General features: G+C 41.9%; 1 protein-coding gene and 1 long non-coding RNA gene across 3 annotated transcripts; one reads left to right on the top strand and one right to left on the bottom strand.

Annotated features, from left to right (window-relative positions):
* The first annotated feature begins 1,603 nt into the window (after positions 1-1,603).
* krit1 (KRIT1 ankyrin repeat containing) lies at positions 1,604-10,020 on the top strand. The gene is made up of 17 exons (XM_018750213.1): positions 1,604-1,766; positions 2,673-2,846; positions 3,299-3,455; positions 3,866-3,958; positions 4,151-4,280; positions 4,377-4,620; positions 4,825-4,940; positions 5,138-5,281; positions 5,949-6,105; positions 6,210-6,317; positions 6,439-6,595; positions 6,692-6,843; positions 6,931-7,097; positions 7,941-8,028; positions 8,274-8,480; positions 8,712-8,828; positions 9,777-10,020. The coding sequence occupies exons 2-17, from the start codon at positions 2,712-2,714 to the stop codon at positions 9,864-9,866; spliced, it is 2,262 nt and encodes a 753-aa protein (XP_018605729.1). The 5' UTR covers positions 1,604-1,766; positions 2,673-2,711; the 3' UTR covers positions 9,867-10,020.
* LOC108933274 (uncharacterized) lies at positions 6,764-13,323 on the bottom strand. Of its 2 annotated transcripts, none has more exons than XR_001966052.1 (3): positions 13,068-13,323; positions 10,825-10,914; positions 6,764-6,825 (listed from the first exon to the last, which is right to left on the bottom strand). It is a non-coding gene; the product is annotated as an uncharacterized LOC108933274 (long non-coding RNA). The 2 variants fall into 2 exon arrangements; XR_001966051.1 differs by lacking the exon at positions 13,068-13,323 and adding an exon at positions 12,086-12,242.
* Between the last annotated feature and the right edge of the window lie 141 nt (positions 13,324-13,464).

The raw sequence follows: 13,464 nt of genomic DNA, 5'->3' as shown, positions 1-13,464 counted from the left end.
ACCGTAAGGCAAAGCTCTATATTTACCGGTCGGTCTACGTCCCTACCCTCACCTATGGTCACGTACTCTGGGAAATGACCGAAAGAATAAGATCACAGATACAAGCGGCTGGAATAAGTTTTCTCCGCATGGTAGTGAGACTTGCTCTCCGTGACAGAGTGAGGAGTTCAGCCATCTGGGAAGAACTCAGAGTACAACTGCTACTCTTCTGCATTGAGAGGAGCAAGTTGAGCTGGTTTGGGCATCTGGTAAGGATGCCCCCTGGGTGCCTCCCTTTGGAGGTATACGAGGCACTGCCAACTGGGACAAAGTCCCGAGGTCGGCCCAGGACCTGCTGGAGAGATTACATCTCCCAGTTGACCTGTGAGCTACTGGGGATCCCCTGGGTTTAGCTGGAGAAAGTTGCAAGGGACAGGGACGTCTGGGCTTCTCTGCACTCCCTATTGTCACCGCGACCCTAGAAGGACAAGCAGTCAGGAAAATGGATGGATGGAATGGAGGAGGTCATCTGGCTTGTCTATAATTTGTACAAAAGTATTATAAAATTATTTTAAAATTCTTAATATCATAATCCCTCTTAAGTAAATGAGGAATTTCAAAAATCAAAACTGGCTATGTATTACAGAAAGTTATGCATGCTTCAAACTAATGCTTAAAATAAATACAGATTGTGACTGATGCATTGAATGAACCAAATATACTCAGCATCTCTATGTTTCTGTTCCACATGATAGTGCTATAAGGGGGGTCACTAGCAAAGAAAACCTGCTTCGCTGTCAGTGTGCAATGCACAATGTTACATCAGGTTCAAAACTTGGCCTGATTAGGCATTTGCTCCAATTTTTAAGATTCCCTTGGCAGTTGATTTGGGGTCAGCTGATCCACATTAAACACTAGCAGTAAATGCTACGAACTAAAATAGCCAGAGGTTGGTTGTTGAATGCATTCTAAACCTACATCCTTTATTTCAATTCATTTATTGGCCCAGGGGTAGCTTAATCAATTTTATATGACAGTTTATGCATTTAAACAGCATAATATTCTTGTTGTATTCTTTCACAAAAAGTACCTTGATCAAGGGTGCTACAGCAGGAGTCAGACTCTAATCCAGCACTTTCCATTGGCAAAGCAACAGCTCCAACCACTAGACTCCGCTCAGAACCCAGTCTGATGTGAATGAGATCACTATCGCCGTTTCCTTATGGACGTAGCACAAGCAACCCAATGATTTCTACATTCTTGTGCGTCTGCATTTCATGCTGCTGCTTTAAATTCTGTACATGCGTATTTAAACATTTTGCAAGAGATTTCAATCTTAAGTTTATATACTACTACTATTTGTATTTGAACACTACAGCACCTGCTCTCCTGTTTGTGGGGCTTTCCCTTTCTGTTACGCCAGCAGCAATGCTGTGCAGCTACTCAACTTCTTACTAAATGTAACATGTTGTTTAGAAACTTACTGTACAGTTTCGTGACGTGATTTATCACCTTGCTGCTGAGAATCTGCTGCGCGCATTAGCAGGCCTGTGTTTCGTCTCCCTCGACTTGACAACCCCCGTGACCCGGAAGTTAATGTAGCACCAGACCCAAAAAAGAAAAAGAAAAAAAAAAAAAAACAGTGACAGGGATGGAGAGCAGTTCATCGGGCTGCTCGAGTGTTTCTGAATACACCTATTCGTAGTCCTGTATTTGTTCGCCGATTCTCAATTAGCTCTGGGGGGGAGCAGCGCGCCGAACGCCCGGTTACACCGCAGGCCTTTCGCGTGAGTATCCGCGGCCGTTTTTTCGCACAATTCGTCTCTCGGACTTCCGAGGACCGGAAAGCGCCCACCCGCCGCGGGGTCCGGCGTCGCGAGACACATACGTACGTGCGCGCGCCGCTCGCGACAGGCGTGCTGTGGAGTTTCAGGCTTTTTTTAAAAAAAAGTTGTCAGTTTACGTTCGTTTTCGGTGTCACCTCGGAGCGCGTCTTCTGACACGAGCGGCTTTCGCGGCTCGGTCGTGCCGTCGTGCCTCTGAAGCCCGTTTCCTGGGCGGGTCTCGTGAACGTTCAGGCGGAGGCGCTCAGCTCCTAGACGAGACGGACTGTGTGACAGCGAGTGTCGCTCGAGTGACACAAGTTACTCATCATTCAGCACAGCCCAACCACCGCCCCCTTTCCGTCATTTGCACCTACGAACTTAGCCTCCTACAGCACTTTATTAGTACATGCAAACAGTCAGTACTAGTACTCTTATATATATATACTTATTAGCAGGGTTTTTGCTTGTTATTTACTCTTTTGCTTAAGTTATTGCTGTTGCGTAAGTATTACTTTCTTTTTAGGTTGTTACTTGTTGTACTGGTGGTATTTGTTGATCTTATTTTTAGACTAGCTTGTTATTCCATACACACATGCCATGTGGTGAAAATGTATACAAGATTTCTAACAATTTTTATATTAATCACGTGTCACTCGGTCAGTTGGTAATCATATTGTGCCATAGCAGTAGCTCCTGTCAAACCATGTTTTCAAAAAAGAAAAGGCATCTTTGAGTAATAGGTGCGCATTCCTGAGAGGCATGTCCGCGTACCTCGCTTTTGCTTCGTGCGTTACGTTTTGGGCGCCGAAGTCAAGTGTGTTAAGCGTGGCGGTTGTGTGTGTGTGTGTGTGTGTGTGTGTGTTTCAGGACGAGGAATGGCGATGGTGAGGAGCCATAGTGTGGCGGATGCGAAGTAGCGGCCGGAGGCCGGACGACACGATGGGCAACAAGGACAACCTGGAAGACGTGTTTGTCGCTGTCATCCGTCCAAAGAATGCCGTCAGTCTGAGCTCCAAAGAATACAGGGCGAAAGCCTATGAAGTAAGATCCCGCTGAGAATTACTACAGTTATTTTTAACCGTCTTTTTAATCTGACACCTTCTCTAAGGTTGACTTGCAGTGTTACGTAACCAACTTTACATTGATTTACCCATGGTTTTCTCACTTTGTCGGTTCAGGGCACGTACTTAGATCGAGGGTACCACAACAAGAGATGGATTCAAAGCTGGGAACATCTCAGATTGCTACCCCACCTGCTGGATTATTGTTCATTTACTGCAGTCTAATATTCGGTTCACCCCATGCTTGAGTTTTCCTGCGTCCAATGTTTCTCCACTGAATAATTCTGTACTTGTCCGTAACCGTATCGCGTTTAATTCCGTTGAGGCCCTTTTTTTCTACTTTTCCATTTTCCGCTTATTTTCTGTCGTACCTCACATTCATCGGAAACTTATCGGGAGTATTCTATTTATTTTATTTTGGTTGTCCTTTAGATTCTGCTGATAGAAGTTCCTTTGGAAGGAAAAGAAAAGAAAAGGAAGAAAGTTCTTTTAGGGACCAAAATACAAGCAGGAGGTGATGCATCCAGGTCAATTTTGGATTATGTTGATGAAACCACAAAACCCATATCCAATAACCAAGGTTTCATAGGTAAATGGTTTTCTTTGTAACGCAGCTGCAGAAATTTCAAAATGTTTGTTGTTTTAAAGTAAAAGGAATGTAAAACATGCAAGTTCACTAATCTCTTGGTACCTTTGATATCACAGTAGCCTTTATTCTGTGTACTCCTTGAATCTGAATTTGAATCTATTCTTTCTAAATGTTTCCAGTTCACAAGTAACGTTTTTAGTATGCTGTACTATGGGCAATTCGTCTTAATACATTATTTTTATATCTTTTGCTGATGTGGGTTATTTCCTCATTCGTACTGTGGTTAAGATATATTAAAGAAGACATAAATTTGTACAAAAATAGCTCTGGAAATGGTCTGTATTTTAAGATTAAGACTGAAAGGTAAAATTATACAAAAATACAAAGTAGTAATATTTTTTGTTTTTTAGGAAAGCGCGTGGTGCACATGAAGAAATTCCCTCTTGATGGTGAAAATGCAGGGAAGGAAGCATCTTTATTTATTGTGCCAATTAATGTCAAAGGTACCGTGGGCAGTCTACTCATATAAGCTCAAATTTTGGAGTACTTAATGATATTGTGGTAAAAGTTTCATGTTTTTCTGTGTTGTTCTGAAAAATTATATGAAACTAAAGTTTTAATCTACTTTCTGTGTTACTTTAACAAATACATGAAACCAACATTTGGAAAAATTAGGGATGCTCTCTTAATTACAGACAACAGCAAGCCCACATACAGCCCTGGATGCCCCAGCTTCTACTGCTTTCAAGATATCATGCGTGTGTGTAGTGAAACTAGCGCTCACTTCTCTTCTATCACATCCAAAATGCTCTTAGCCTTAGACAAGTAAGTTTCTGTCCACATGTGCATGATATCGCTACAAACCCTGCCAGGCTTTTCAGTGGCCAGTTGCACAGCAGCACCTTGTCTTTGTATCCCCAGGTGGTTGGCTGAGCAGCACAGCGTACCCCACGCCATCCCTGCCCTGTTCAGACCTGCCCCTGTGGAGAGGGTGAAGACCAGCGTTTGCAACCCAGCCTACGCCACAGAGAGCAAGCAGTCTGATGGATCGCTGCACATGGGATACACAGCACTGGAAATTAAGAGCAAGATGATGTCACTGGAGAAAGCGGATATGTGCATCCAGAACCCGCTCTATGGCTCAGATTTACAGTACACAAATCGGGTGTGGTCCACACTTCTGAAATTTTAGAGTTATAAAAGTAGCTTCAGCCTGTAATTACTGTATATGAAAGTCTTAATGCAACTCTTCCTTTGGAGCTGCACGGGTATCCATTTTATTCTGAGTCACATCGACTGTATTGTGAATGAAGTGGACAGCTGCTCTTTTTTCCTCCTGCTCTGTCTGACACTGTTGTTTCTTTTTTAGGTGGATAAGGTGATCATCAATCCTTACTTTGGTCTAGGAGCTCCAGATTACTCCAAAATCCAGATACCAAAAAGAGAGAAGTGGCAACACAGTATGAGTAGCATGACTGAGGACAAGTGAGTAAGCTGAAGAAGTGTTGGCTTGTGTAGCTGTCTGATCCATTTAGTCACTCATTCAGACTGAATTTCCAGTTCAGTTCCCAAATTCTACATTGTTTCTTCCTTACTGGTCTTTCGTTAATATACAGTATACATGAGATTGAAAAGAGATATAAAAATGATCACTTTGGCAATTAAGTTTGGCCTCATCTCAGGGAGCGTCAATGGGTGGATGACTTCCCTCTGCACCGGAGCGCCTGCGAGGGGGACACAGAGCTCATCAGCAAGCTTCTGGAAAGCGGCTTCTCTGTGAAACAGCTGGACAGTGATCACTGGGCCCCCATTCATTATGCCTGCTGGTAGGCCTTATAAATCAAAAATGCAGCACTTTTGCTCCATGTCGAACTTGAGCCTTCTCCTTTTAAGCTTTTCCAGGATACTCCTTTTTAGTTATATGACTAATTATCGTTCTCACTCATGCAGCTTCACAAACCGCGTGTCCTAGTTAGAGTCGCAGTAGACTACAGCCTATCACAGGATCACTGGGCACAAGACTAGGGCATACACCCTGGACAGGGCACCAGTTCATTGCAGGGTAGCCATGCACTTGCACACTTACTCCCCTGCTACGTGTAATTTACCGTCACCAATTCACCTGAACTGCATGTCTTTAGACTGTGGGAGAAAACTCACGAAGACACAGGAAGAATATGCAGACTTCACACAGAGTGAGCCGGATTCAAATCTATGCCCGAATAGCCCAGGCACTTTGAGGCAGTGGTGCTACTCGCTGCATCACCATGCCGCCCCACTAATTATTATTTAAAATAATTTAGCTGGCACTTCTCTTCAAAGCTTCTTATGTTTTGATTTTACACTAAACTACTTACATTTATTTACCCAATTATGTAATTTGGTCATTTTTATACTGGAACAATTCCAAGTAAGTTTCTTGCTGGGACAGTACAGAAGTTGCAGGGATTATTTGCTTTATCTGAATTTTGGACCAATTTTCTCTGTTTATAGGTATGGGAAGGTGGAGGCCACAAGGCTACTGCTGGAGAAAGGGAAGTGCAACCCCAACCTGCTGAATGGGCAGCTGAGTTCCCCTTTACACTTTGCAGCTGGAGGTGGGCATGCTGAGATTGTCCAGCTTCTTCTACAGCACCCAGAAATAGACAGGGTAAGCCTCTGAGTCAGTGCACAATTCTCCTTTACAGTACCTGTGACATTCTACGGAGATGTGATGGCCGAACAGTTGGATCACGATAACTTTCTTGTGTAAAGCATATAGAAGACCAGCAGAAAAGATCACCATTGCAAGTCTGTGAGGAGAACAAGCAGAATGAGTGGGAGGAAACAGTGAAGTTACTCCAGCAAGCCAATAACAAGCCAGTAAGTATGTTTTACTATACTGCCAAAACCAATGAGAAAAACAAATAGTCCTTTCAAATATGATGCACAGAGAAAAATCTCACAGGTGACAAGATGGACAAATAGGTTGTTTGTGTTGCAGTATGAGAAAGTGCGGATCTACCGCATGGATGGCTCGTACCGCTCCGTGGAGCTGAAGCATGGGAATAACACATCTGTCCAGCAGATCATGGAAGGCATGCGGCTATCACAGGAGACCCAACAGTACTTCACCATCTGGATCTGCTCGGAGAACCTCAGTGAGAACACTGGCTGTTTTTCCTCACAGCAGTGCTACACCACAGTTTCCTTTGGCATCTGATTGGCTGGTTCTGTTGTCGCTTTTTATTCTGCAGGCCTGCAACTGAAGCCCTATCACAAGCCCCTACAGCACCTGCGCATCTGGTCAGAGATAGTCACTGACCTGACTGTGCTGGACCCGCAGAGGGAGGCCCCCCAGCTGTTCCTGCGCCGGGATGTACGGCTGCCTCTGGATGTTGAGAAAAAGGTTGGGTGATGCAAGATACTTGGAAGCACCTCAGAATTACTGAAGTAAACGTGTTACAGCTGATCCCATGTTTCTCCATTACACCAGGTTTCAGACCCGCTGTCTATCCTCATGCTGTTTGATGAAGCACGACACTGTCTCCTCAAAGGATTTTACCCAGCACCTGACAACAAGCTCATAACTTTGGCTAGCCTTCTACTACAGATAATCTATGGAAACTACGAGAGTAAGAAGCACAAGCAGGGATTTCTTACGTAAGCAAGAACTGTTTGTACTTTTACGAGTGTGAAATACCATGTAGTAACTGTCTAGGGTCATCCCAGACATACAAGCATTTAGTTCACAAGAACTCAAGGTTATGAATGGTTTTATTTAACACCCCTACTTTAATTTAGAAAAAACATTTCTTTGTATTTACAAAGACGGAATTGAATTTTGTGTGCCTCCCAACAGCTGAGTTAACGAGACCAGAGCCACTACGCAATCTTTGCAGTTGTACTTTGATTCATGCTGGGTTAAGATCTCAACCTCAGTTATACCTTGTTTGCTAATTTCACCTGTTATAATCTCAGTAATCCTGGCCACTCATACTATCATACACTCATACTTTTACTATCCAAATGATGTCACCTTTTTCAGTGAGTGTGAATTAATTTGCATTGTTTTCGTAGATTTTTTTTAAATTTATTTTTAAGTATACTATTTTTTATTTTGTATTAAAGGTTGAATGAATACATTCAGACTGAAGATCATATGTATGTTTTTTCATTATCGTTAAGTGAATGTATGTAATAGCTACAAAGGGGCTGAAAGAGATGGGTAGACATCCATATGGTATTATTGCAGTTTTCTGATAAATAATGTTAACTATTAAATAATACTGTCAATTTTAATGGAATTTGGTGACATTTTAGCATAAATGGGTATCAATTTGAGGGTTTGGAAACAATTTTTTACCAGGTAATTTTGTTTTTCAGGACTGAATTACCTTTGCAAGCAAGGGAATATTGAATCTGTTTTCAGTGATAGCTATTTTTACATGAAAAGGAAATTGAACATTGTGTTTCAAGCGATGTGCTCTTTTCTGTTTCTAACAGTGAAGAAAATCTGAAATCAATAGTGCCAATATCTAAGGTGAAAAGTAAAGCACATCACTGGACCAACAGGATCCTCCATGAATACAAGGTTGGTTTTATGTGTTCTCTTTCCTGTTAGCAGTGTTATTTATTATAATGATGATAATATGGTCCAGAGAGCTATGGAAATTGTGCCATTTTGCTGAATTCCTAGTCACAGGGGCATGCAGAAGGCAGCTGTCAGCAGAGAACTAAAATCATGAGTTTTGTGCCCTTTCACAATGTGGATTTAGTTACTAATGTTGGTATGGTATATTACCAGCCCTTACTATATGTCAACTTCCTCTTTGCCAGAATCTCAGCACGAGTGAGGGCGTGAGCAAAGAGATGCACCACCTGCAGCGTCTCTTCCTGCAGAACTGCTGGGACATCCCAACCTATGGTGCAGCCTTCTTCACGGGCCAGGTCTTCACCAAGGCCAGTTCCAGTAACCACAAGGTCATCCGTGTCTACGTTGCAGTCAACACCAAGGGGCTGCATCTTATGAACATGGAAACTAAGGTGCTAAACTTTTATAGATAGTATAGAATGTCTTACTCTATCCATAACTATAACCTAAAAGGTTGTTTTGAATCTGTCCAATCTGCAGCACTAATTTTCTTATTCTTTTACTTTGCCAGTTGTCAGCAGTCAGGGGTGAATGATGCTGCTTACTGGCCAAATAAATGTGGTGTGAATGAGTATTATAAGTAATATGGGGCTCAAATTAAAGTTCCTTCTTGGGATTGTCAGGTTCTGCACATTAGCCTGGAGTATGGCTCTTTCATGTGGCAGCTGGGACAGGCTGACCAGTACTTCCAGATTCACAGCCTTGAAAAGAAGATAAACTTCATTGTTCACACTAAGCAGGTGAGAATCCAGCAGCAATACGGTAGCTGTACTACTATCAACGTAGAACATTAGCTGGGTACTTAGCACAGTTAACGCTAAATAATACTCTGCAGCGGTGGTCAGTATGTTTTATTACATAGGTTTTAGTATGTATCAGATCTGCTGAGTTGGGAATCTCACTAACATGTATTAGCTGTCAAAAACAGATTTGGCTGATGGCTAACGGTGGATGTACAGTACACAGAGTTTGGTATGCATGCCATTTTCAAATTACTCTAAAACACATACAGTGTATAAAAATGTATTAGGTAGACTAAATGAAAGAATACAACCACCTACTGATATCAGCCGTCTAGTCCTCGCTTTTTAAATACCAGTAGCAGGACCCTGGGATGTGCATTAATTCAGATGGACAAGGCTCTGCACTACCAACAGTAGTTGTCATTTGTTGGACAAATTGCCATTTACTCGGTCTGTGAACAGCATCAGTCGGAAACGATGCTGGCTGCAGGGTATTGTGACTGGCGTCCTTGCTGGCATCACATTCCTCTCTGAATTAACGTTGTGTTTCATTGCATCAACTGTTTTTGAAGTCATTAATTATCCTGGCTTTCAGAATTGTTGTAAATTGAATAACAGCAACACTGGAAATTAATGTGCAAGTAACAACAGATTGAGGTCTGTAAATTGGGGAATATGAATACCTTTTTTCCTCCACAAGATACCCTGACAGGTTGGAGTAATGCAGTCTCAGAGCTACACATCATACTTTACTGTCTGCATGAATTCCGCTACCTGTCCACTAAGCAAATTATTCCACTTTAGATGTCAGATCTCAACAGATTAAACAAATTGGAACGGTACACTGGTCACATGTATTTAGCTAAATCATTTTTGTGCCTAACTTTATTGTAATTGAGCTTTGTGATTGTGTAACATGTAATATCTGTGTGTGTTTTTATACAGGCTGGCCTCATTGTTAAGCTCTTAATGAAGTTAAGCGGACAAATACCACCCAATGAAAGAAGCGGATCAGACAAGTATGCCTATGGATGAATTTAGATATGAGCAATTGAAGCTGTATACTTAAAAACTGGTGTTTTGCTGAAGTATTTACTGTAAAACAGTGTTATGAAAATTCTGTATATGACCATATGGCACAAACCAAAGCAGTTTTTTTTCCATTCAGACTTTTTGTTCCCATCTTCACTTATGCTATACAACTACTGTTACTTGTTCAGATTCATGTTTTTAGCCTTTGAAGTTGCTTTGGAATTATTTTAAATAATTTACATTTATATTGTAAATATGTGTATTTAACTTTTTCATTCAAATAAAGTTGCTAATATATCAAAATGCATAATGGAACATTTTAAGTTGGGTGATGAACTTACTTAACTTGATAAACTAATCCATTCATAATTATCAGAGAAGTTTTACTCAGTACATGTGCCCAAACATGTTAAATATAAAAATTAGCTTATAGTACTACTTAATAAAAAAAAATACTTTGAACAGTGTCTGGTAAAATAATAAATGTAAAAAATATTAATATTTAGTACTACATAGATGCATCTCATAGCTGTAATGAAATAGATTTCTATTAAATATTAGTTGAAGTATGACTTATGGAAACAGTGAACAGCTCAGGTAGCTGTCCTGTAATGAATAACTGGCACATGCAGACAATATTTAATGTGATTAGGTTGTGAGTGAAAATTTCTAAAAATCAGCTTCTGCATTGATAGGCCTGTTCATAACCTAAGCACACAAGTGGAGGGCAGAAAATTCAGGAATCACTCTGTTTATGTGGTGGATATGGACTCAATGGCTCTTAACAACTACAGGTGTATCCATTCTAATTCTGATTCTATTCCCCATGACATTTCTGGATTGTTCTCTGATAGCCAGTGTATGTTGAGCCATAACTACATGTGCAACTGTCCCATAATTGTTTGCTGTGGACTGACTGTGCGACATCCAAACATCAGCAAGGAACTGAATTCAGAAGTACCTGCATCCATGGAGGACACAATGGCATCGTGTTAAACTTGGCAGAGGTCATTTAACATCGATCTTCCTTTCTTGTTCACCTCAGTCGGCTCTGCAGAATAGTCAACAGTGAGGACTGAAGTGAGAATGTGCAGGTTCTTGTCCTTTACAGGATAAAGTTCAGAGCTTTCCATGGACCTGTGGTGTGAGACACTTGCAGGTGCTTCACCTCACAGTCAAATTGTAACATATCCCTCTGATATCATACGCCTGTAAGAACTAAACGTCTGACACTCAAGTTTGGCTCATTCCATCCCTGTAAACAAGGGTGGGGTAAGTGCTGTCAAACTGAAGTCGACTCTTGGCAACTGCTTATGTGGTTTTAAAGGTAAAAGAGGGAACGGAAGTGGTTTATCATTGCTTTGTTCTGCGCATGTCTTAAAGACTTTGGGGGGAAATCCAGACAAATACAACAACGTGCAAACATCATGCAGACTGGGGCAGGATTCGGGAGGTACCAGTGCTACCTGCTGGGCCACTGTGCCATAAGAAGGCAACGCGTTCCTGAAAAACCCTTTGCAAAGTGAATTCTCGTAACTCGGATATAATTACCTTCAATTTCAATGGTAAAAACGTTTGGGTTCTTAATCTTGAATATCGACACCCACCTACGCTAACGTCACAAAATCTTATTAAAGTGGACACAATTATCATAGCACAACACAGTAAAGCAGTTTCCCTTCATTAGTTACTCTTTAATAGGGTATGGTGTTAAGCACATCACAGTTTGTAGCTATTACGTACTAAACACTTACGTGTTTACAAATAGTTACATTTATGTATTAGTTCAAGATGTTAGAATTTGATGAAAACAATGCAAGTGAGTTTGCACTCAGCGGACAATTTGACATCACCTGGACAGTCCAAACGGGGTGACTACCAAGACTATAGCAGGTGAAACTAGTAAACAAGGAGTAAGAGAAGTTCAGAATTTAACGCAGCACAAGACAAACTGTGAAAAAGACTGAATGTTGGCTCTAGTCTGCTGCTCAGCTGTTGGGAGGCACATGGAATCTCAATTTGGAATCCAAAGGAGTGTTAAAAGCCGAATTCTCATAATGCACATGAACATATCTCGGGGCATGACTGCACTGGATAAGATAAATTCACTTAATCACTATTAAAAATGAGTTCAAGATAAGCCTTTATGATCAGGCACTGTTTTGCGTGAAGCAAAGTAAAGGTGAGTTGCACATGAAGCCTCGCAACATTGTTTTACGTACTTTTTTTAGTCTTTGAGCAAAAGCCACTCCCAGATTCAGTCCTCAGAATTCGATTCTGAGGGAACCGTTCTTTTCTCACAGGTGAATCCAAGAGAGTATCTGAGAGCTGAAACATCACCGAGCCCAAAGGCAGTAACAATTCCTCGTCTCTATCCCGAGATCCATTCCATCCCTTCGGTTTCCTGCACAGACTTGAAAAATATGAGTGATGCACAGCCTCAGGAACTGATACTAATCAGCCTAAAAAAATTACACATTTAGCTGATACTTTTCTCCAGAGAAACTTACAATGTTAAGCTACTTACAATTATTTACTCGTTTCATACAACACTAATTTTACTGGAGCAATTTAGGGTAAGTACCTTGCTCAGGGGTGCAACAGCTGACGATGGGATTCAAACCAGTGACATTTGGATCCAAAGGCAGCCTCTGTAACCACTACACTACCATAACTCCCATGGATAGACGGACGGACCGACCTGTAATTACCATGAAGAAAACATCAACCGGGCCAAGAACAGCCACCTGTAACAGGTGTGTTTTACATAAATAGACCTGTGCATGAACTGGACATTAAATAAAATGTTAATTTGAGTACTGTATGCATCTGCTGATGTGCCATTTCCCTTCATATTTATGAAATTTCTTTAGTAAGGTCACATAATGTGATGCAGCGAGTAGCGCTCCTGTCTCGCAGCGCGTGGGTGGGCCAACAGGACGTGGGTTCGATCCCCGCTCGGCCCGTGTGGAGTCTGTCTGTTCTCCCAGCGTTTGGCTGGGCTTCCTCCAGGTGCTCTGGTTTCCGCCCACACCACAGTCCAAAGACATGCCTCCAAGTGAGCTGGTGAGTGTGAAGCACTCCTGAGTGTGTTTACTAGTGTACGGAGGAGCGACTCCACTGTGGTGTATTCTGGCACTGCAAGACTTATTTGTTGAATAAAAGATTTTAATTGCCGGAAATGATGAATGGAAAAATTTTTACCTGTCGAGTTGGACAGTGTGTGGAACCAGACACCTGGTGGTCTGGTATTCCACTCTGATCCGTAAAAGAAAAGAAAAAAAGAACAAATGTAAAGGCGTGAAAGTCCTGCAGTTACTACGTTGTGCTCATTGGACGCTGCTTTTGAGAAGAAGTGTCTGGAAGGGAATCAGCTGCAAGCCGTCCCGATACCGCAGTAAAAGGCAAAAGTAAGACGTTTCCTGTCACGCGGTGTGCCCAACGCCGCCGTCGGAAATAACGCGGCTTCACGCAGCTCGTCGTCCTCCTTTCGACAGACGCTGCAAGTTCTAGAAGGCCGAGCGGATTCGCTTTGTCTGGCTCCCCCTAGTGGCCACGTTGGTTACTACCTGTTCGAATAAATAAAGATGTGAAGGACAGT

Source organism: Scleropages formosus, chromosome 23 (assembly GCF_900964775.1).
Source record: "Scleropages formosus chromosome 23, fSclFor1.1, whole genome shotgun sequence".
NCBI lineage: Eukaryota > Metazoa > Chordata > Actinopteri > Osteoglossiformes > Osteoglossidae > Scleropages > Scleropages formosus.
The sequence above is the reverse complement of the archived record's forward strand: the minus strand, read 5'-3'. Positions and strand labels throughout refer to the sequence as shown.